Source organism: Podarcis melisellensis (genome assembly GCF_964234715.1).
Source record: "Podarcis melisellensis genome assembly, chromosome: 17".
Taxonomy (NCBI): domain Eukaryota; kingdom Metazoa; phylum Chordata; class Lepidosauria; order Squamata; family Lacertidae; genus Podarcis; species Podarcis melisellensis.
This window is the reverse complement of record NC_138534.1, coordinates 20384200-20409665: the sequence shown is the minus strand read 5'-3', so window position 1 is coordinate 20409665 and position 25466 is coordinate 20384200. Positions and strand designations below refer to the sequence as shown.

The following is a 25466-nucleotide window of genomic DNA, read 5'->3' as shown; positions in this document are numbered from 1 at the left end:
CCTAAGATATTGTTGAAGAATGCCATTTGCCCTTTCCGCCTGCCCGTTGGTTTCAGGGTGCCGGGCAGTTGAAAAATTAACTTCCACGTGTAGCAAGCTCATGAGCTTCCTCCAGAACCTGGAAGTAAATTGTTTGCCTCGATCTGAGATCACCCTCGAGGGAGCCCCGTGCAACCTAAAGATATGTTCCACAAACAACTTCGCCGTTTCTTCCGCTGTGACTGCATGTGAGCATGCTACAAAATGGCACATCTTAGTTAACAGGTCTACTACTACCATGATGGCTGTTTTCCCCTTGGACCTTGGCAGATCCGTCATAAAATCTATTGATATCGCTTCCCAAGGCCGTTCTGGTGTGGGTAAAGGTTCTAATAACCCTGCCGGCGCCCTTCTTTCCCCTTTGGCTCGCTGACATTGGTCACACCCTCTTACATACTCCCTTACATCTTCCCTCACCTTAGGCCACCAAAATTCCCTGGTAACCAACCACATGGTTTTGTGTTGCCCAAAATGTCCCGCCGTGGGGCTATCATGCAACTGCTTGAGTACTCTCCCCCTCAATTCACCTTCGGGTATATACAGTGCCCCTTTGTAATACAATGCCCCATTTCTTTCCTCAAAACCTCCGGGGCTCTCGCCCTCCCCCCTGAGACCTCTGAGCTTATCCTGGGCATATTCATCATTTTCCGTTTCCTCCACCAGTTCCCGTTGCCCCACCAGCGCCGCCCCACACACCCAGCGGTCCTCCGGGATGACATGTCTCTCTTCGATCACCTCCTCCCCTTCCCAATATTCTGGTTTGCGTGAGAGCGCATCCGCCCTGACGTTTTCTGGGCCTGGCACATAACAAATCTCAAAGTTAAATTTGGAGAATTCCTGTGCCCATCTCACTTGTCGTTGGTTGAGCACTCGAGCTGTTCTCCAATACTCTAAATTTTTGTGGTCGGTGCACACTTGCACCTTGTGTTGTGCCCCAATTAATAAATGTCTCCACCTCCGGAATGCTTCGTGAATGGCAAGTAGTTCCCTGTCATACACCGTGTAATTCCTCTCGGACTTATTCAGTTTCCGCGAGAAGAATGCACACGGTCTCCACTCCGACGCACTCCTCCCCGGTTGAAGAAGGACCGCCCCTATAGCCCGGTCGGATGCATCTGTTTCCACTCTCATGGGTTTTTGTAAATCCACATGCAGAAGTTGTTCTTCCGAGGCGAAAGCCCTTTTCAGTTCTTCAAAGGCTCGATCCGCCTCCACCGTCCAAACAAATTTCTTCTTGCTGCTGAGGCAGTCGGTGATGGGCGCCGTCAAGTGGGCAAAGTTCTTGATGAACTTCCGATAAAAGTTCCCAAACCCCAAGAATCTTTGCACGTCCTTCTTGGTCTTCGGTGTCTTCCATTCCAGTACCGCTTGAACCTTGCCTGGATCCATGGCCAATCCCTTGTCTGACAAGCGGTACCCCAGGAATTCCACCTCCTTGGTATGAAACTGGCACTTCTCCAGTTTCACCCACAGCTGGTTGGCTTGCAGCCTGCCCAACACTTCTCGAACGTCCCTCACATGCTGTTCCTCATCTTCCGAATACACCAACACGTCGTCTAAAAAGGCCACACAGTTCTTGTAGAGCAAAGGTCCCAGAACGTGGTTTATAAAAGCTTGAAAACAGGCGGAGCCCCCTTGTAGACCGAAGGGCATAACGAGGTATTCAAAGGCTCCCAAAGGGGTAAACATGGTGGTCTTCCATTCATCTCCCTTCCTTATGCGTATCAGATTGTACGCCCCCCGCAGGTCCAGTTTTGTAAAAATCTTTCCCTTCCTTACTCTGGTCAAAATGTCGTCAATTCGGGGCATAGGGAAAGCCAGGGGCTCCGACACTGCATTGAGGGCCCTGAAATCACACACCAGTCTCGGTTTGTCTGTGTTCTTTTTGTCCACAAAGAACACTGGGCTGCCCCCCACCGCTCGGGACTCTCTGATGAAACCTCGCTTCAAGTTTTTGTCAATGAACTCCCTCAGCTCCTGCATCTCCCTGTCTGACATGGCGTACAGCTTGCCTACTGGGAGTTGGGCCCCTGGGAGTAGGTTGATTTGACAGTCAAAGGGTCTATGCGGTGGCAGTTTGTCTGCTTCCCTTTCGCTGAATACGTTGCTCAGATCTGCGTATTGCGGGGGCACCTTCCCTTTGCCCATCACTTCCATCCCCGCTAGGGTGACTCTGTCTCCTCCCGAGACCTTCCCCTCCTTGCAGTGTTCTAGGCAATGCGCTGACCCAAAGGAGACCACCCTCTGATGCCAGCCCACTAGCGGATCGTGTAGCGCCAGCCAGCTCATCCCCAAAATGATGGGCGCTCCTCCCAGGATGGCCACATTAAACGCTATCTGTTCGGTGTGCCTTGCCACTCTCATTATCATCGGGACAGTCTGTTGGCTAACTTCTCCCCCCAACAGCTCTCTGCCGTCAATCGTAGTCACCTGCAAGGGGTTACTTAAAGGGATGGTCTGTATCTGGTGCTCAGCTGCAAACTCCTTACTCATGAAATTACAGGAGCTGCCTGAATCCAAAAGCGCCTTGACCTTTAGTGGGTGTCCGTTTGGCAGTTCTAGTAACACCTCTATCACTAAAGCAGGTCTGGGAGGTTCTGGCATGGGCACTTTCATTGCTCTTTGGCCTGGCTGCTGTGCCCCGACGGTGGCAGCCAGGCGTTGGCTTTTACTTGCTCCTTGCTTTCCTCTTCCTTTCCCCCAACAGCTCCTGCCATCCCTTGCCATTCCTTTCTTTGTGGGCAGACTCTGGCAAAGTGCCCTGGCTGTTGGCAGAGATAACATCTCTTGGCGCTCTTTCCCTCCTTCTTCCGCCCTTCACTGGGATTTGAAACTGCGCGCGCCCGCGCTGTTCCAACTTCCATCGGCTCTGCCGGCGGGAAAGATGGCTCTGGAATGTCTGGAATGCGGAACTCCCTCCAACGGTCTCCTTTCCCTTCCCGCCTTTCCAAAGCCCTCGCCTCCTGGCGCGCTCCTATGGCCAGCGCAGATTTGGTTAATTGGTCCATAGACTCCGCCCTGGGCCCCCGGGAAAGCTCATCTTTGACGGTTGAAGAAAGCCCCTCTTCGAAAAGCATTTGGATGGGCTCCGCCGATAGGTCCCACCCCAATTTATGAATCAGCATAGTAAATTCAGTCCAGTACTCACGGACAGATCTGCTTCCTTGCTGGCAAGCCATTAACTGCCTTCGCACCACCCCCTGCTCAATATCGCTGGAAAACATCAGGTCCATGGCACGAAAAAACTTCCTCGTGTCCTTTAAGATCTCATTATTCGCTGCCATCAGGGGTCTAACCCAATCTTTCGCCCCGGATTCGAGATGGCCAATCACATACGCCACTCGCGATTCCTCGTCGGGGAAGTCATCAAACTGCAAGTTTAGAGCGTATTGCATCTCTGTTCTAAAGGCATGATAGTTCCTGGGATCCCCCCCGAATTTCTGCACCAATCCTGGTACCTTTCTGGCGAGCGGGGTGGTTTTCTCCTTTCCCTTTTCTGCATCCTGAGCCCTCCTCTCCTCAAGCCTCGCCGTTTGCAGCGCCAACTGGATCTCCTACGCTCTGTACCTTTCTTCCAGGCTTGGACCCCCTCCAGCTGCTCCTGCACCCCCGGTTCCGGCTGGGTTGCTCATGATGCTTCTCTCTGCACAAGCTGGCTTTCGGTGACTTTCGGATTGCTGTGATGGGACGATGAGCTGCTTGTGCGTAAAATGCAAGTCCCTCAGAGTTTGATCAGGTTTTCAAACCTCTGCCTGTGACGGAGCCCCTCCAGCATGGCTGCGTCAATCACTAGTAGAATCCGAAAGTGGCTGCTTTCGGAAACGTTTCCAACATAAAAGCTCCTTAACGGAAACACGTCGTCTGGCCTCTCGGCGTGACAGTTTCCGTCGAGGTGTGGGTGTCCCTATAGGAGGTCCTGAGACCTCCCCACTGGTTTCGCTTGAAGCGTCTCTGAGCCATCCCTCCGACTCACTTTCCCTTGGAGTTCTTGCTCGCCCTCTACTGGTTCCCTCTTCCGCTGCTACTGCTCTCTCAACCTCAGGGAGCCTTTGCACCTGCGGCGCTTTAGATGTCAGTTCCCTGACACTTTATTTCATTATTTTGAAATAATAATAATAAGGCTCTGAGCCCGGCCTTGGCTGGGGAGGGTGGGGTATAAAAATTTGTAGTTGTTGTTGTTGTTTTGATAATTTGAAACCTAGAATAGGTTTAATGGAATACACGAAAGGTCATACCAATATAGTAACAAACTTAGTTGGTCTCTAAGGTGTTACTGGAAGGAATTTTTTTATTTTGTTTCAATTACGGCAGACCAACACGGCTACCTACCTGTAACTAATTCTTTTGCATTTACTTTTACAGATTCAGTTTGCAAAAGGTATTTATAGTTAGTAGGGAATTTATCCACAGGTCCCAGTTTGGACATGCTAAGCCACAGTGCAATAGTAAAAAGGACTGGGGTGGGGGGAGCAAAGAGTCTTGGTAATACATAGTTTGGCTCACCATGTTGTGCAAATCAGATCATTCAGTAGATATAGCCTGTAATGCACATAATTTAGACAACCACTTATAACAACTCTATAGGGATAGTAGTAGAAGCACAGAAAATTGGGAAACACTAGCCTGCAAATACTCCAGTTGGAGAACAGCCTTTAACAAAGGTGTCTTGGACTTTAAAGAAGCACAAACTCAGGACGAAACTCAGGAGAAGCGAGCTAAAAGGAAGGCACATTTGGCAAATCCTCACCATGATCAACTCCTGCCCAGAAACCTATGTCCCCGCTGTGGAAGGACGTGTGGATCCAAAATTGGCCTCCACAGTCACTTATGGACACACTGCTTAGACTGCCTTCATGGAAGACAATCTTACTGGGCTACGAGTGATCGCCAAAACGACAGGGATAGTGGCAAAAGGCTGTAAGTTAACATATATTTTGTGTGGTTTAACGAATCCATATATATTTAACTGACATAATAAATAGTGGTGGGTTAGTCAGCAATAGAATCATCTGTATTTTAGCAAATCTCTAATTGAAAAAAAGAAGAAGCGTTTATTCTTCATCGAACTATTTTAATATAATTTAAAAAACATTTTAGAAATATGGTTAAACACGCCTGAGTGCTCTCCCCTAAAACAGAAAATGTGTGAAAGTCAGCTAGTTAATGTGTAAGTTAATGTTCAGTATAATGACTTTCCTTGATTTTACCGCCTGCAGCAATATTTTTTAAAATTGCTGAAAGTTAATCAATACTTGCTTATATTTCAAGAATTGCATGACAACAGTGGTATGCATCATTGTCAAGCATTTTTCTACAACTAGAAATAAGGGTCTCTATAAACCTTCTAATGTTTATACAAAATTAGATCAAAGAGAATGGGCAAGATTTTACTTCTACTTTAAATAATAGTAATATTTAAAATATTTCAGAAGATGAAATGCCTGTGCTTTTAAGTCATATTTGTCCAGTGTGAAGATTCCATTCTTTATACAGGCATGCCACCGTGAAATCTCTATTTTTTGAACTGATTTCCCCTTTCAAGGGTCAAGACTATCTTTGGCTTTCAAGCTTACTGTTATCTGCCTTCAGGTGTGAATTTTCAAGCAAATACGTTTCTACATATAACACTTTAGCCTTAGCCAGATACTGAAAAGGATCAGTCATCATCACTGTGTAATTCTATTTTCAAAATAATATTTCTCACTCAGAATATACTCATGCTTGTATTGGATTCACTTCTCAAATACAAATTTGAGGTAATCAAAAGCCCAAGGGCAACTTCAGTCTTTCTAAAACTCATTTTCTACCTCTGTTTGAAGAAATAGATCTGAAATGTAAAAATAATAGGAAACTATGTGGCGGGGGGGCCACCATTGGTCAAGGTACAGACAGATGTACAAATTCCTGTGCCATTTACTCTGCTGAAAACCAAGAGGAATTTAAAAACAGAAATAAAACAATGCTGACATAATGACAGCAGTGCTGACATAATGGCAGAATCAGACCTAGAGGTTTGTATCGAATTATTGTTTTAGCCACAGCTATCAGACCTATTCATACATATACACATATACTTTTCAACATTCTGTGGAGCGCTGAGTTACATTTTATAATAGACATCAACCCAGTACGATCTCACAATCATGGTGGCCTGTGCTAAGCAACCATAAAATTGGAGAAGTAATGTGCAAATTCTCACAAGGTTGCGGAGAAAGTTAGATTGCTCAACAGAGCTTTTATAGACATTTGGTCTGTACATGATTTAGTGTGTAAAACGGTGATCACTGTCCTTTTAGTATGGATGAACTGTAAACTGTATTGTAACAAAATGCTAATGCATTCATCATGTTACAGGAACAAAGAAAACTTAATATGTGAATGAATATATATATATATATATATATATATATATATATATATATATATATATATATATAGCAGGTCATTTCCTCTGCCCCTCTCCTCCTTCAGTTTCTCACCTGGAATTCCTTCCAGGGGTGACTGCTTCTCTATAATCTGTCTCTTCTTTTCCCCAAACTCAACTGATAACTATTGCCTGTACAACCCAGAAGCCATAGGATTAAAAAGGAATAATGTTGAACTATCCCTGCCCTAACCTCCCAATACGTATCATAGTTCATCCCCACAAAACTGAAGAAATTCAGAAACATGATAAAGATACTGGGTTGTATCCAACTAAGTTCAACTAGACCCAACATGGGGATACAACCCTATGGAACTTTACATCAAGCTGTAAATACACAATCGGATTCAAAGTAGGAGCATACTAAGTATAAACCACATGATATTCTGTTTTACCACTATTTGAGAAACATATTCTAATTCATAGCTGAACTCAGCAAATGCCCACTTCGTTATACTCATCCTTTGCAACGTAATTTGTTAAGAGATAATCATGTGTTAAGTTTCTTGCCCTTTCTTGCTAATTGTATATTACAGAGGAATGTTACCTGACACTTTGCAGGCGCATGAAAATGTAAACGTTCACAAGTACATTTTGCAGAATTATTTTTTGTTCCAGACACTTTTAAAAAAAGTTCACTTGAAGGGGAACCAGTGCTGAACTGGCACCACTAAATTATAGTTTAGTAGTATTTTGTTATTATTTTACATGTGCTTTTTCCATCTTTTTCACATGCATATCAAAGCTTCACTCACCTGGGATTTTAAAGGTTTATGAGGATGCTTGCTTGCAATGTAAGAGAGTCTGAAGCATATGAAATCTGGAAGGTTGTATTCCTTCATACAAAACCTGCCCAGGTTTTGAGATAGTCAGGAGAGGGTCTTCTCTCAGTCTCACCACCCTCATAGGAATGCTTGGTGGGGATGCGGGAGACTCTGGGAGTGGCTGCTCCCAGACTTTGGTACTCCCTCCCTATAGAAGCTGCCTCCTCGTTGTGCTTCTGCCAGCAGGTTGTAGACCTTCTTCTTCCAATAGACTTTTGGGAACTGGCAACTTTTAATAAAAGGGCTGATGCCCCGCTGTTTTTATTGTAACTATTTGTATTGTTTTAAGAGATTTTAAAACTCTTTATTCATACCATATAATGTGTTACATTTGTTAAAACAACAACAGTAATAATTCTAATACATGATGGCTCAGATCCAACTACTTTAGGCATGTCAATGTTTGGTGGTACCCAGCAACGTCTTTTCCTTTTTCTGTTTGATCAGATGCCATGTTACAAAATCCTTCTGAATCTCCCTGCAGTTTCAAAATATGTTTGCCATATACACAGGGTATATTTAAATCATGATATAAATTTACAGTGGACCCTTGGGTTACGTTACCTTTGGGTAATGTAACTTTCAGGTTGCGAATGCGGCAAAACTGGAAGTGTATGCTTCCAAGTCTTGCCGCATTCGCATGTGCAGAAGGGCGCCTCCAGTTACGAAGATCTTGGTATACGGCCAGGCCTCCGGAACGGATCCCGTTCACAACCGGAGGTACCATTGTACTTCTAACAGTGTTTAATTGTTTTAATTATTTTAGCTTCTCCAGCTACTGCGGAGCAATCTCCAGAATGTCTTTCGTTCATCAACAGTAAGAGCAGCCTGTCCTCACATGGCTAGGATTAACAAACAGGGATTCCAGGGAACATGGCGTATTTTTTTTTAAGAAAAGGAAATCACTGCCTAAAACTGATCAGCAGTGACAAGGGAAGCTAAATTGTGATGTCATAAACCTGCCAGCCAACGGAAGGTGTTTTCAGTCTCTGCTATTTCTAGGAAAATCTTAGATTATGTTTTCTTAAAGACTATTATGGCAATGATGGTTTTGTTCCACTAGTTCAGGTGTGGGGGACCTAAGGCCCTCCAGATGTTATTACCCTAAAACCCCAATCATCCCTGGCCGTGCTTGTTGGGAATGGTGGGAGCTGTAGCTGTAGCAGCTCCTGGAGGGCTCAAGGTTCCCCCCAGCTGTTCCCCACAGCTACTGAGTATATAACTGAATGCAATTTTGAACAGGAAGTACAAAACAGTAGTTCTCACACATTTTGACAGGCGTTTTAAAACAGAAATTGAGCTCTCTGTGACAATTGTACAACATGGACATCATCAAGGAGGTTTACTACACATTCTTAGAACCATAAAATATAAGAATAGAAATTTGGATCATTACTGCTCACCAGTTTTAACCTCTGCAAAGGTATCCTGCTTGTGTCTATTGGTGTCCTCTCTATGACATTCACAAATCTCACTTCGGGAATAGCAATTGCACACATGACGTGAGCCCACCTGTAAATAACAACAATACAAAAAAAGAAAGATATGCAAACATTTTAAAGTATATACATATAGAGAGAGAGAGAGAAATAGATTTTCCCACTGCATTTCTCAAATGTTATTCTTTGTATAATGGTGTTTTTTTCACAAGGAATGCTATGAGAAACCATAATTTCCTCCCCAAATTGATATACTTACACAGTATTTATACCATATAATGTGTTACATTTGTTAAAACAACAGTAATAATAATGGCTCAGATCCAACTACTTTAGGCATATCAATGTTTGGTGGTACCCAGCAACATCTTTTCCTTTTTCTGTTTAATCAGATGCCACGTCACAAAATCCTTCTGAATCTTCCCGCAATTTCAAAATATGTTTGCCATATACAACTGGGCTGCTGTTTTTAAAGCAACGTAGGTCAAAGGCTCCCTTGGCATGTAAAATCAGACACACATTTCTTTTGATTCCATCCTCATTCATACATGCCCAGTAATTTCGAAAAAGTTTGTTGAAAATATTCTAGTCCATTACTGGAAAAACTTGTTACATGTTCGCTGGGCTCTAAAGAACCACATACAGAGCACTGTGCAAGCAGGAGTCCCCAATCCTTTTGGCTCTGGAAGCACCAGTGGAAATCTAAGAAACCACAGAAGATCCATCTCAGCAATGAAAAGAATGGTGTTGCTAAGACAACCACTGCCCCAACAGATAAGGCACAAAACAGAAATGCAAACAATAGCCTCCGCATCCAAAAATAAAAAGCATCCCCCAACTAAACAATCCTGCAAATGTCAGAGAAGTGCCAAGGGAAGCACCTGAGGGAGTTGGGACCCCAAGAAGGAATACTGATGACCTCATGTCCAGATTCAGCATGGAAAGAGGGCTTTCCCTTGTGAGCTGTTTTTTGTTCTCCCTTAACTTCCCTATCCTTGTTATGTTTATATTTTTTTTAAAAAAACACCTTAACGAAAGCACAATAAATAAATATAAACACACACATACACACATATAATGGTGTGATATGCAGCTAAACAGGAACTGACACACATAGAATGGAAGTTGGAAACACTTTTTGTCCACACATAGGAGGATTGGATCCCGGCCGCTGGTGAGAAATAAATACCATAAATATTTATTCTGAGGTCCTTTACAAGTATTGTTTGAAAATAGTTCCAGTTCTATTAGAAAACGCAGTATGAAGAGTCCTGGGGCTGCGTTCCTCGTGGCATTGAGATAATCATGCATACTGAAGAAACAGCAGAAGCTGCTTAATCCTGACGACAAGTATAACTTGCCTAGCTCCCTGATGGTTGTGTTTGATGTACCCAGCTGGCCAGCCAAGGTGTGCAGGGGAAAACAGACTCTTGTTTAGTGGTGTAGCGTTATCCTTATGTGCAGGCACTTTTCATTATACCCTGCATAGCCATGCCCGCATAGCCTGGATATAAAAGAAAAATGAATTCTGGCCAATGCAATGAAGCCAGCATTTTTCTCAGCCCTCTTACCACCTTGTATGACAATCAAGCTTATGAAGACTTCAGAGGAACTCAAAAGTTTCCTCACTATATTGTGACATTTTTGTTGATTTATAATAAGGGGGCTTAAACAGAAGTCAAAATAAAAATGCAGTTTATACCTTAACCTTGCAGTCTAATGCAATCTTTCTCATCTCAGCTTAGTGTGGATTTGGTGGGTTTCTCAGGCGACTAAAACCTGGCATGCACCCCAGGAGAATGGAAAATAGGACCCCAGGACATCATTGTACCAGCTGTGAAAAGAGTGGGTGGTCCTTTGTCCCTGTCTCACTACACCACAGCTCTTGTGTATTAAGAGCCTCTACCCAGGGTTGTGATTCTGTATCTGCGAATGTCTAGAACAGGGTTTTATGGGAATGGTCCCGTGACTCTGGAAATCCATTTTTTCTGGAAACACTCTGACCATTCTTCACTGTCCACTATGTTTTCCTGTTTCTCTACATTCTGAAAAAAAAATCTTTATAAATAACTTACTATGCATTGGTAGATATTACTCATAGGAAATGTATTAAAAGAGGAAAGCAGTGAGGTGATTATAGTAAATTACAGACTCCTGTGGAAAGTGATTGTTTTACGATTTAAAACTGCCAGTCGAGTCAAAACACAAAAATAGCAAAACACAGTGTTGCGAAAAGACACGAAACACGTGTGAAACATGTGTGGAAGTAGGATTCCTCTATAAACAGAAACCACTCCCACATTTTTCATTCATGATTTTTCTTTTAAGATACAATACGCACAGAAAGGATTTTGATTTTCATACATGCCTTTTGTGGGCTCTCATCGGTAGATATCAAAGAAAAGTGTTGCATTCAATTTAGCTGACATTTCCTTGATCTATATTTTGAAATCTGTTTATTTCCGTCAGCACTCTATTATGAGATACTTGATGCTTAATTAACATTTAGCTAAAAAGCTGACTGCAAAGAGATTATAATAACTATTTGCAGCTAATTTAAAATACTGGGCAGATGTATTATAAATTTATCTGTATGGCAATACCGCATTTAAGAAATAAAGACATCGATCAATATTAAGATAGAGTCCCTTGGTTCATACATAACTGCCGCAAAGATTCCGATTTGTATTAAAGCCAGGAGATGAGGTGTGCGGTACCAGGGCCCAACACTCATGCACAACTTCATAAACCACAGTTTTTGAAGCCCAGAATGCCCATCTAAACCAAGCCATGAATCATTTATACATGCCATATGACCACCTATAGAACACTGCTCAAAAATGTGTTACCAGTTCCACTAGTGCACACATTCACATACAGACACATCTTACATGCGTACTCGCGTAAGTTGAGGGAAATAGCAATATTACTCTCAAGATCTTTACATAGACAGGATGGCATTGGCTCTGATAACTTTGCTTAATTTGGGGAATTTAGCTTAGTGTGCTTGCTCCAGACAGAAAGCAATAAACACACTGCAGCTGTAATTAGAATATTCATTTATAAATCAATAGAAACTTAAAGGTGATAACAAGACAATATCAGACAATTTAAGAGCAAGGGAAGTAGTATTATGGCTTGAAACACCATTACAGAAAAAATAAAGAAAAGAGTGGGCTAATAATGGATGCACAGACTACCCATGCCTTGCCTGGACCATCTACTTTTGTAACCAGAGATAGAGAGAAAAGATTAAAGTAGGAGAATTGCCTAATAGGGAACTCTGAAGGTGAGTCTTCAAAAACCTAGTTTTCTTAGAGAGAAGAGGAAAGAACCAGGAAAGGGGAAATGTTATATGTTAAGTAGTAGTTTAAAGTAGTTATCTATGATTATTTTAGTTTTGCAAGTTTTATCAGTTTTTTAAATTGATGATGATCTTATACTTGTTTTTTGAACAGTTTGGTGGATTTTTGCTTTATTTTATTGATAATTTTATTATGTTAATGATTCTTATGATCTATCAATCTTTCTAAATAAAATAAATAAAAATTAAAGGCCTTTTCCTGACTTTCAAGAGCCAGATACAGCAAGAACAGAACAATACAAGAGACCTAAGAAATTGGAAAACTTGGAGTGTGAATATTTCCTGTCCAAATGGAGAAGGAATAGGATAGTGTTGTCAGTTTAAAACTTTCAGAGCCATCGCTGTGGCAAGCAGGGATTCTGTTAGAGAAGCGGAGCCAAAAAAACCTCACTGGATAGAAATAATGAATTTCATGTGGGATTCCTTTGCATGCACTTTGTGAGGGATACTTCCCATCCCTGCTAAGGCTCCAGCAGTGGCAGAGTGGCCAATTATGTCGCCGTTGAGCCCAAGCCCAGTCCCATCCTCTTGGTTTCTCTGAACTCTTCTCAGTTAAGTTCAAAGCTAGAAGTATCTCTTCCCTTCAGAATATTCCAGCTGGTATTTCTGCAAAGGGTCCTAACTAGCCCTGAAAACAAAATCACAAACACAGCTTTAAGGAATGGTGGAGGCAAGGAAGGGATGCAAGCTACAGCGTAAGCAAATTGAAAGAAAGAAAAAATAGCAAAGAACAGTCTTCTTGCAACATTCCGAAGTGATGAATCAGAACTATGTGAAGCAGTCCTGATAAATGAACCAGAGAGGTGTGGAACAACCTTCCGGATAGAAGGCTAAACAAAGTGGGGGAGCGCTGTCCATAATAATAATAAATAATAATAATAATAATAATAATAATAATAATAATAATAATATACCCTGCTCATCTAGCTGGGTTTCCCCAGCCACTCTGGGCAGCTTCCAACAAAAGATTAAAAGTACATTAAAACATCAGTCATTAAAAACTTCCCTAAACAGGGCTGCCTTCAGATGTCTTCTAAACGCCATATAGTTTATTTCCTTGACATCTGATGGGAGGGCGTTCCACAGGGCGGGCGCCACTACCAAGAAGGCCCTCTGCCTGGTTCCCTGTAACTTCGCTTCTCGCAATGAGGGAATCGCCAGAAGGCCTCGGAGCTGGACCTCAGTGTCCAGGTTGAACGATGGGGGTGGAGACACTCCTGTCCACCCAGTCATGGAGAGGGTTATTGCTTAACCTCGCTCTTAATCTGAACTGCTGTCCTTTCATAAAAATCCAAACATGTACCTGATTGATGTTTCAAAACAAAAGGCAAGGGTGGGAAGTTCCTGGAATATCCAGAGCATAAATTGTTAAGTATTATTCAACAGGGCGAAAGTCAACCAAGAGGAGATTTCTGCCCATCCAGACTGTCTTTAACACTGCTAATAATGAAAGGGCTTGAATTAGAGAGCTTTTAAATGAGATTCTTTTTTAGAAATACGCACTTTTCCTGGAGGAAATGACTGAAGGATGCACAAAAATAGCACTGAATTAGTGGTACAGATTTTTCTACAACTGAACAAAAAGGTTCGGGGATCACCAGCCTTTGGGGAACCATGGCCACATTTGCAAACCAGGGAAAACTTTTTGGGGGATCACAAACAACAACAATAGCTGGTTACAAACAAATGCTTCTTTCGAGTCTAATTTCAAAAAGGGGAGGAAAGACCTGTGGTTACCTGGGAAAGTCTGTGCAGGTACCATGTTGGTAAAGCTTCCTTTAGTTCCATCATTTGCTAAGCTAAAACATTGCTCTATTTGACCACAGAATATTGGTCTTACAAAGAGTATGGTGTCAACTGCAGAGCTATTTTCTGAGTCTATTGTAAGTAATAGTAAGAAAACCAACCAGCTTGAGTTCCAGAGTTATTCTAAATTGATTCAGATTGATTATTTTGTTAATAAATGCTCATTTCTATCAAAGGTTTAGTGATACCACATTAACTACCATAATCACAGAATTCCAGAGCTAAAGAAAAATAAGTTGAACATGAGATAAAACTGTAAGACTTGCCCATGCAAACAATGACAAATGAGCTTTCATTTCCTTCCTTTATATTGTCATCAACAAAAGCTGAGTGTGGAATATTTAAGCATGAGAGGATGATAAAACAAAACTTGCACATTAGCTCACAAAATGCATTTAAAAAGCAGCAGCAACCTAACTTAGCAACTTAATTGGAAGCTACCTGTACCTTTCAGTTGGAGAAGAGAGGTCCATATGTTAGCTCATTTTTGTAGAGATAAAAGAATACTGTACGTAAATTACATTTTGAAGCTGTCTTTGTCTAAGCCTGCTAACTGAAATTTAAAACCCGGCACTAAAAGTGGAGTTTGCAAGGAAAGGTATGTAACACAGCAGTAATCTTTTCTTTAAGTTTCCACAGGCATTTCTAAAACCCAGTTAAAACCCACTTCTCTTTGACAGAAAGGCTAATCAAAATAATACAAAACTGCACCAACAGGTTTTTGAAAAAAATGTGTTACAACCATTCTTCAGAGGTGCCAAACCATACACAAAGCATGGTGGCAACAAAATTATGAGATTTTTTTTAAAATTTAAGGGTGGGTGCACATGTAGCAGGTACATAACAACCACAGATTGATATTGAAGCACAGAAAGGACAAGAGTTCCCTGAGTTCTCATCTGGGAGCTTCAAAATACAGCTGATCCATGCAGAAAGTTGGGCTTGAAGTTAGCACTGCAGCACTGACTGAAAGCCATAGTTTCATCTGAGAATTTTCTTTGCAGCCGGGCTGCAAAGGAAGAACAACCAGGAAGGCATTTAAGAATGTGCCCCTCCCCCCATTCTTTAATTTGAAGATGTGTCACCTGACATCATGGTGACATCAGGTAATTGAGAAGAGCCATCCACCTGTCAAAATGGTCCACCAGGATGGGGAAACACAAAATTTGGTTCCCAAGCCCATTCCTGCTCCCCACCCGTGCTTTGCTGTAGAATTCACTTACTTTCTGTTGGTAGTCTGCTTGAGCGCTCCACCTCTCAAATTACACAGACAGCATTCCTGCAAAAGAAATTTTTAAAAAGAGAGAATTAATCTAAATTGGCTAAAAACCATTGTTACACACCTGGATGTAAGGTTAAAAAATTAGGAGTGTAATTGACTGATTCTGTTCTGGGGGCTGAATTTTGTCATATTAAGCTCCCTGGTGCTGAGGTACTCAAAATGTTTAAAATAAGGTCCCTGCAGAAAGATGGTGAGCATTGTTGTTTTTTGTTCTGTTTTTGAGAACTTAGCAAGTCAGGGGCTTTCTTCTAAAGGCTGAAAACCACATTTTTGCCAGATTTGACTGAAGGTATAGTAAATGAAAGGTAAAGCCTAAGTGAAGCCAAAGCTTAGGATACTTGTCAATTTCCAGAGAAATCTACAGAAGAAGAGATCACTATAGTGCCATCTCTAGTACTATGCTACAAAGGAAGGGAGAAATGATGTAGGTTGGGAGGGTAGGTAGAAGATTAAGTTACTTAGCACGTTTTGATAGAGAGTGGTGATTTTTATTTTTTACTTTTGTAGGGGGAGAAAGAATGGGTGACACAAGTACTGAATAAGGGGCTGGCAAAAGGTTATGGAAGAGAAGTGAAATATGGACACACGTCTAAGGGCTTTGATCTGTTTCACAATGAATGAGCAAAAAAGTTTGGTAATGTGGCATATTAGACACGAAGCAAATGATTAGGATCTCTCATGATTTTATTTTTTTTAAAAAAAAAAAACAGGCGCCAGAGGTTGAAAGGTCAAATCAAGTAAAGACAATGTTATTTTGGAAAGAATATTTATTCCACCCCATGTTCTCCTGATAATACTCCCCTTGTAGTAGTTACCTGGATTTTCCCCTCCCTGGCAGTTTTTTGGATTTAACTTCTCCCTTCCACTAGTTCTACATACTCATTCTGATTTATCTGCCAGCAAGTGCTATTAATTTTTGAGCAACAACAGGCAATCCTTATCGGAGATTTCTTATATCACATCTAGTTCTATCAAATGGCTACGGAATGAAGTTTTTTCATGTTGGCCAACCATATAGGTGCAATATTTACATCTTCCTTAGAACTCGCAGACCTAAAGGAGTTAAAGGGTTCTATTAACAGAGCCATTGTTGCACATCAGATAAGCACAGCTGATTTCTCTTTTTTGAGTATTAATTCTTAAGCGGTTGGTGCTTTTCCTTATGGGTGCCAGCTGCAGGAGCTGGAGATTTATTCCACTTGTGTTTTCTAGAGTATCACATTTCTAGAGTATCTTACAGCCTACCTCTTAATTTTATCCAGTTGGGTGCCATTACCTCCTTACCTAAATTTTGCTTTGGGCTTCAGCCTTGTCTTATACACTTGGCCACAGGGAAAGCAGCAGTAGTAACTAAGCGTAAAAGAACTGATCTAATGAAAGGGCTTTCTCCAAATCATATGTGAAAATAGGAAATTTAGTTTTCATGCAGCCTTGTGCACCCAATAGCCCTTCGCTATATCTAAAACTAAACAAACCATCAACCTGTATACAAATGAAACATATAAAAACTGCAATCCTATACCCACTTTCTTGGAAGTAAGATCCATTAAACTCAGTGGGATTTATTTTCAAATAGGATTGTGCTGTAAGTGTAGATACATTGCTCAGCAGAGGAAAAAGAGCTGGATTTTCTTCCCACTTCCTGTAATGTCTAAGAGATAATGAAAACCATATAAGGCATTAACGAACCTGTGACTTGCACCAATACTATCATTCCATGTTTAAGCCACATGGTAAACATAATTATTCTAGATTATGCTTTTCATGTTGCTAACTTTAAAACACCAATTCTTGTTACATTGCTTCAGCCGCTGTAAGTCATCCCGCATTCCTCTGTTAGTCCCTCTCAAATATTTGCAGGTTCTTATCACATTCTCTTGTTATCTCCTTTCCTCCAAGCTGTATGCAGTTAAACTCCCCTAGCTATCCATGAACAGAGCCATTTTTAATCCTTCCTTAATATTTGTTGCTCTTCTATGTATTCTCTCTCTTCTATCTAAGTCGTTATCATAATGAGGTGCTGTAATCCATATACAGGTGTAAGCTCTAGTGTAGCCATACTGAAACTCTGCTGAGAAGCATTATGCTTTATCACTGCTGCATCAGCATTATGATTCATACACTAGTGGAGAAGCTTCTGAGCAAGACAACAGGAAAGGAGCTAGTTTCTCAACTAGTTGTCTGTTACAGGCATTATTAAAGGTGTGCAATTCTCAGGGTTAGTTTAGATGCTTGAAATCCCACTATGCAAAAGTCACCAAATGAAAGAATATTATTTTTGCAGTTATAGGCGCCGCTTCCCTGTGGTAATACATGTAATAACAATCTACATTTTGCCCTCTACATTACTTTGAAATTGCTCTCACTAAAATGACCATAGATCTCCTCACCACTAAACCACGAGGCCTTTACCACATCCAACAGACCCTCCAAGTGTCCCTATTTTCTGAGGGACATCCCTGATTCAGAGAAGCTGTCCCAGTTTCTGATTTGATCCTGAAATGTCCCTTAGGATGTTCCTTAGTAAAGGTAAAGGGACCCCTGACCATTAGGTCCAGTCGTGACCAACTCTGGGGTTGTGGCGCTCATCTCGCTTTATTGGCCGAGAGAGCCGGCGTACAGCTTCCAGGTCATATGGCCAGCATGACTAAGTCGCTTCTGGCGAACCAGAGCAGTGCACGAAAACGCCGTTTACCTTCCCGCCGGAGCGGTACCTATTTATCTACTTGCACTTTGATGTGCTTTCGAACTGCTAGGTTGGCAGGACCAGGGACCGAGCAACAGGAGCTCACCCCGTCATGGGGATTCGAACCGCTGACCTTCTGATGAGCAAGTCCTAGGCTCTGTGGTTTAACCCACAGCGCCATCCGCGTCCCTAGGATGTTCCTTAGGATGTCCCTGTTTTCACTGGAGAAATGTTGGATGGTATGGATTTATCCGACCCCTGAGCTGTCTGAAAGCAATCCTGTATAGGGAAGGTTTCTAAATCTTTAATGTTTTATTATGTTTTTATATATGTTGGAAGCCGCCCAGAATGGCTGGGGCACTGTGTCTGTGTCTGTGTGTCGGGCAAATGTATTTTGTATGCTTGGAAGACGAAGTGACAGATTACGTATCCAGTTAATTGTGTATTAAGGCAACCTACCTCTGCCACCCATGACAAAAAGCCCTGACCTTCGTAATTGCTATCATTGTCAGATAAGTGCTCCTAAAAGGTACATCCTTTTCAAGTGCTGCAGAATAGATTCAGTTTTCTCTACAAGCATATCTTATCAGATCAGGTCAGAAGGTCATCTCCTCATCAAGCACATGCTATAGTGATTATATCTGAGCATAATCTTCAACTTAAATAGCCTCATTAAAAGCTATGAAGTTTATGGAGTGTAAATGTGCAGAGAGTCTATTAAAATGAACACACACAAAAAAACAAGTAAGCATGATTCTCACAGCAAATTGATTTTTTTTTTGTCAATTGTTTTTCTGGCAGCTGCACGAGAAGAAAAATTCAGAAACCATCCTAGTGATGAAATATTTTCTGTGTCTTACTATAGTTCATTAAATAAATAAGCAGTCTTTGGAGCTTTCTTTGGGGGGGGGCTCCTACAGCCTACCAATTGTGTGTATTTGCCTACAGCATGGTATGAAACTTTATGGATCCGTTATCACTTTCTGTAAACAGGTTTGCAGTGGAAAAGCTGACATAACCTTAAACATAGTAGACAGAATGACATTTTCACAAGGTTGTCCCCACTGACTTCATTCTGCTAGAAATGGTGGTAATTCCATTGCTATTTTCAGAAGGGGGGTGTGTGTTTAAGAACGATTACATAAAAATTGTCTTAAACTCTTTGTTTAAAATGTACAATTTCTTGTTTTAACCCATATTCTATGTGGGCTGAAAGTCAGTCTCATCTTCTGCAAGTGAAGAAATTAACAGAGTAGTTTCAAACAGTTTGTCCTGACACATGTCAATTGGGTCCCTTTAATAGCATAATTATTATGGCTTTCAAAAAAATCAATACATTTGAAGCATTTCTGTTAGAATAAGCAGGAAGTAATGCCATACTAGAGAAAGGTAGCATATGATCTGTTCTTAACAATATATGGCCATCTGTCTAAAAAGTTAACTCAATACCATTCTCATAGCTTAGAATTCTTTAGATTTGTTGTACATCAGTGTTTCTTTGACGATGACACTGTATGCCCTTATCGTAAACTTACATTTTAGCAGTAAAGTAAAAAACAAAAAACCCTCTGCCTCCAAATCACGTTCATTTATATATTATCAACATTTCTGAAGCTGAAAATACAATCAAAAGGAGAGCAGGATTGAATGGGTAACCAGTTTGGAAAGCATTCTGTATGTGTTTTCTTCAGATTCTCACTGCATCTGCATCATACCACAATTCTGATAATTCTTATTAATTATATTTCTACTCTGCCCTTCATCCCTTCATCACAGGGTGGTTTAAAACATAAAAACACAAAGTGCATAATGAATAAGAATACGCATTTAAAAGGCCAAGGATTGTTTGACAGCCAAGGCCTGGTTGAAGAGAAATGCTTTCACGGGGCACCTTAAGATATGTCATGATGGTGCCAGGTGAGCCACCCTGGGGAGAGCATTCCATAAAGGGGAAGCCACTCCAGAAAAGGCCCATTCTTGTGTTGCCCTGAGCTCTTGAGTGGGGGTTAGCAAACTTTTTCATCAGGGGGCCGGTTCACCATCCCTCAGACCTTGTGGGGGGCCGGACTATATTTTGAAAAATATAAATACTCTGCAAGCCGGTCCCACAGCTGCCTCCGGACCTTGAGGAGGAACGCACTCCGCACGCGCTCAGGAGCACGTCTTGGAGCCAGTGTCACCGCCTGCCCAGAGCTGTCTGTGGCTTCGGATTGGCTGCAGGAGCTTCCTGTAGCCAATCTGAAGTCACGCCAGTGTCACCACCCGCCCAGAAGCTGTGCCAGCATTGCGGAAGTCAGTCCCTGCACGGTGAGGCGTCTACAGCGCACAGGGACTGACCGAGCGGGTGGCAGGGTCTGTGGGCCAGATTTACGAGCCTGGAGGGGCATCCCGCCCCCAAGTCTTAGTTTGCCAACTCCGATGCTTGACTGTCCTAACTGGGATTCCTGCCAGTTTACCTATTTTCCCTTCCTACATGGAGTAAAAGCCAAGATTCTTTTTCTTTAGTCAGTGGAAAAGGTGAGACTTTTCTGTATGAAAAGGCATTTTTGCAAACGTTTCTCCTGTCACTCCACCATACTACTAAAAAGCCAGTTGATGCATACAGTTGTTTGCCCCAATACCAAATTAGGAGCCATCTGAGGATCTTATGAGAATGACTGGAAGACGATAGGCTGAAGTCTTTTTTTTTATACTCTTCTCAAAATTAGAATGGGGATTTTATTTTTAGAATTCTGTTTTATTATAGGCATTGTTCCCTTACTATTTTAAGGAGCTGTTTTGTTTATATTCACCATTTCATACCTTCTGCTTGGTATTATGAAAAGCAAAGGATTTAATTTTTTTTTTTAAATAGCTAAGGACATTAAAGGTAACGGTTCTTTCCCTTAAACATGTGGCTGATTTTCAGTCACTTGGTTATATTTAGCATAATTAGCTTCTTATATTTTTATTTTCCTCTAAGCAGTTTAGCTTTGTGAAATAAAACTAAGGCGCTCGCTGTTTGAACAGTGTGCCAGAAGGACACTTTCAATCCTACATGTTGTACAGTATGCAACATTCCCTCAAATGTCAGTCATTATTCTTCCTGACTTTACTAGCAGTTTCTGCTCAAAATGTTTTAAGATTAATGAGGCATTTATTCTCAATCAAGAAGCTATGTGAGGATATAGTTTCGCATTCAAGTGCAAGACAGATGAATTATTAAACCTCTTTGGGTCTTTTCATTTCTTGGGATGATGCATCCACCTTTTCTGTTGTTGTTTAAGCGGCGCCATAACAAAGATGGATTCAATGTCACTCTTCTTCTGTCTCAACTATTATTATTAGTCACACAGCAAATAGTGCAGAGTTAACATAAAAATGTGCATAATCTTATGAGTGGGTGTGACACATCCTGAATGATGCAGGAGTTGAAATGAGGTGTTGCAAGCTTTGCCGAAGGGAATGCCTGGGGTGATGGCTATAGGAAGTCAAAGTACTCAATCATAGGTAACTTTGGCATTCTGCTTATCTGCAGCTGTCACTTCTAAAATGAACATGAACAGGAAGAGGAGTAAGGGTTAGAAAGCAATGCTTCTGTAATTGTGTTTGATCCTACGTATCAGGAGTGGTGCTACACACTTGTCTACTATGATCTCAAGATTTACCTCCTGCCGTTCCAGTCTGCATCTGCACGATGCAAATTCAAAACTGGCTAGCACTCATTGAGCTAATTATAGCCTCTAATCAAGTCATTGTTCTTTGTCCAACAGAAGGATAAATATTTCCTTGAAAGCAGGAGCTGATTGCTCCAATTCAGATCTCCCTGTTCTTCCTGATGCTACATTTGCTGGAGGAAAAATTTCGAATGCAATATAAATCTACAGATTTATGTGATTCCAAGGACTGAGTTTAAATCTCTTGAAGTTCATGATGTCAGCCCTTTCGAATTGTGTAGTAGAGTTTTAGACTATAAAAGCAGGACTTAAAGCGACTTTGGTATCTTCGCTGGCAAAACTGAGTATTTTGACTGACCAGAAGGTCATTGATCTGCATGCGTTGCTAGTGTGATCAGAAAGCTTTGCTATAGCTTGAACTAATAAGTCTGTTTATAAAACTGGCTTGCATGTGCTACCAGCAGCAAGGGGGAAAAATAGTTGCTTGCTTCTAGGGCCGAGGGTACATACATTTTTTTCCTACCTGTTTTCAACATCTGTGCTTTTTGTTGCTCTTAGTTTGTGGCTTTTTTGCTTCCTTGTTCTTCCCCTTAAATATGTCTTGGCTACAAATATTAAGGTTACACTTTCTTCACACTGATATGTGTAATGCCTGAAATAGCCTGTGCCATTGTGGTACTATAAACTAAAAAGATACAGGGTCACAGTGCCTGGACAACTTTCTTTTGTTAAACAGTGGAAAAGGATGAGTGATTTGTGTTTTCTCAATGGCAGGTTATCCTTTGGAGATAACTGGAGATCTTTCAAATTTGAGCATTGAGAGTTTTGAGACACCTCACCTCTTAAGTGAGGAGTGTATGAACGTACAGTGGTACCTCGGGTTAAGAACTTAATTCATTCTGGACGTCTGTTCTTAACCTGAAACTTAACCTGAAGACCACTTTAGCTAATGGGGCCTCCTGCTGCCGCTGCGCCGCAGCTGCATGATTTCTGTTCTCATCCTGAAGCAAAGTTCTTAACCTGAGGTAATATTTCTGGGTTAGCAGAGTCTGTAAACTGAAGCCTATGTAACCTGAAGCATATGTAACCCGAGGTACCACTGTAGATAGGTGCATTGTGTGTGTGTGTGTGTGTGTGTGTTTGTGTGTGTGTGTGTGAGAGAGAGAGAGAGAGAGAGAGAGAGAGAGAGAGAGAGAGAGAGAGAGAGAGAGAGTGTGAATCAACAGAAGCTCTTTTGACACTGTAAGAGAGAGGCACAATATTCGCTGAAAGCACCTTGGGGCATATGATGTCTCTCTCTCTAGGGATCTGATGAGAGGTGATAGGCCTGCTGCCTGGTAGGAACATTGCGATGCTTGCCTCAACCTATGCTCCACCTATATTTGTTTTTTTAAATATAGATAGATGATAGATAGATAGATGATAGATAGATCTCTCTCTCTATATATATATAATATATATAGATATTTCAAATAGCAAATTTAACTAAGAAGAAAAACATATATTCTTTCTTTTGCTAAATTTACACATGTGTACCGCATATTTATATATTAACAAACAATGGAGCACAAGGTAAGTTTCCAATTATCTCTCTCTCCAAAGGAAGCCACACACTGGTACTGCTGCCCTCCAGAACTTCTCACTGCTTGGAGATGGAGTGGAAGAAGCATGAAACAATGGCTTCCACAAGTAAGCTGGAGAGGGTAGGCAACCGGGCACTAATGAGAAAGGGTCCCCATGTTTATTGGTTCCGGATCCAGACTAAGAAACAGTAGCATAGATCATCCTTGAATTTGAGGTTCCAGCATTAAAAGAAGTGACCCTAAGCCCAGATTAAGTATACAACATCTCTCCAGGACTGCGTTCTAATTTGAGAAGGCAAAGACCTTGTTAGTCAAGACAGATCTGGGTTCATTGACAGCCCTTACGACGCTGAACATATTCAGACTGCCCACACAATGAAACTCATTTTAATTGTCGTTGCTAATGCTGAGGCGCCACACCTGTCCCTTCGCTGAAAGAAAACCGGCAAACTTGTTGCTAAAGCAGCCGTGCTGTCTAACTCTGTTCACTGAACTGAACTGATAATTACGTTCTGACTTAAAAGACACCCTGTCAGTTCCCGGGATTGACTTTTGCCATTCCCCCTCCCCTTTACACCCACCCACAACTCTGCAGGAGCTGCAACAAAAGCAGTTTTATAAGTCCTGGAACTTCTGATTGCCTGATAAGGAACCTTTCACAATTTTCTCTGGTGGCCAGCAAGAGAGGAAAAATTCAATTTTGCCTGGAAAGAATGCCTACCCTGCTAAAATGAAAACATATTACAGATACAGAAATTGACTCTGGGCACATTTTAATAGCAATTCACCGAGCAAACACTGAACTACCTATATATGTGAATCACTATTTTTGTAATAATCTGTTCCAAATTGGTATTTGCCATTTTATTTCCCTGCCTTGGTTAATATGCACACCATATCTGCTACCTGCTGTTTTGTTCTTTACCAACAGCTACAAGGAATCTAAAAAAATAGGGGGAGAAACCTGCTTACATTATCTACTCCTCCAACCTGTTCACTCTACCTTTCTCTTTTATTTTTCATAAAATAGTAAGAAATTGCACTGGTGTGAGAAGTAACAATATATTCTAGTATAGTGAGGCTGATCGGAGGTGAGAGGAAGTCAAATGGTATGTATTTTGAAAAGCTTCTCTAGAGTCTTTTTTGCTGATGTTTGGCAATGTTCCCAATTCAAGTAGGAGACAGGATGGCCATCAAAAAGTCTCAGAGAGTTTGGGGTGGGGAGTCCCGGTTAAGGAAAGCCATGGGAACACAAGATTATTATTACAAAATAGGAAACGCTAAAACTGGAAAAAGAGCAAACCCTTTAATTTCTGAGCTGTCATCAGGAATTGCCCATATCCTCTCATTACTCTTGGGGCTAGGAATTTGTTTGTTACAAGCTGAATGAAAGCTGAATTCAGTGCCCATCTTGCAAAGAATCTCTGAAAATTGTACATAAACAGCCTTGCACATGATTGATTCTCTTATAATTTATCAAGTTAAGAAAAAAATTCACTCAACATATACACAGGGAGAGTCTATCTCCCCCTGAGAGCAGAAAGTGGTATGGGAGAAGTAATGTTGACTGCAGTGTGCACACTCATCCTATTTATGCCTACAGTCAAGTGGTTTTACAGGGTTTTGTGGTAGTTGGACCACCTGTTCATTCATTCATTCCTTCATTCATTCATTCATTCATTCATTCATTGCCACGCACCAGAGTATGAAGACTTACAATATAAATAGGCAACATACTTCAATCAATTAAATATTAAAAATATGAAACATAATCAGCTGTACCACTACCAAGGTAATCAATAAAAGGTCAAACTTGCCATTCCTCACAACTACACACACACACACACACTTTTTATTAAGCCTCCAAAGATATTCCAAAACTCATCATCATAAAAAGATTTTTTTAAAAACAAAACAAATTCTTCTTGACTTCCCATCCCTCCTTGCTTTTTGTTACTCCTTTTTATTAGCTGCTTTAGAACACATTATTATTATCTAAGCCCCAATCTCATTAATTATTTCAGCAATCCACTGCTTATATTTCAAATCCTGCCTGCAACTGCATGTATGGATGATAGTTTGATAGATAATCTATCAATGGCATATGATGTATATAACAATGTAATTTATTATTTATGCTCTGCCCATCTGGCTGGGTTTCCCCAGCCACTCTGGGCAGCTTCCAGCAAAATATTAAAATACAAAAATTCATAAAATATTAAAAGTTTCCCTAAACAGGGCTGCCTTCAGATATCTTCTAAAAGTCAGATAGCTGTTTATTTCTTTGGCATCTGGTGGGAGGGCATTTCACAGGACGGGTGCCACTACTGAGAAGGCCCTCTGCCTGGTTCCCTGTAACTTGG

At 41.3% G+C, this 25466-nt stretch overlaps 1 protein-coding gene across 2 annotated transcripts in view; it reads right to left on the bottom strand.

Annotated features, from left to right (window-relative positions):
* KDM4C (lysine demethylase 4C) overlaps positions 1-25466 on the bottom strand; it is a gene marked incomplete at its 5' end in the record, with an annotated part of 186131 nt that overhangs the window by 49852 nt on the left and 110813 nt on the right. For both annotated transcript variants that reach the window (XM_081894004.1, XM_081894002.1), the window contains 2 exons: positions 8691-8799; positions 15120-15175. In XM_081894004.1, coding sequence (XP_081750130.1) covers positions 8691-8799; positions 15120-15175 — 165 coding nt within the window. The remainder of the gene's footprint in view (positions 1-8690; positions 8800-15119; positions 15176-25466) is intronic.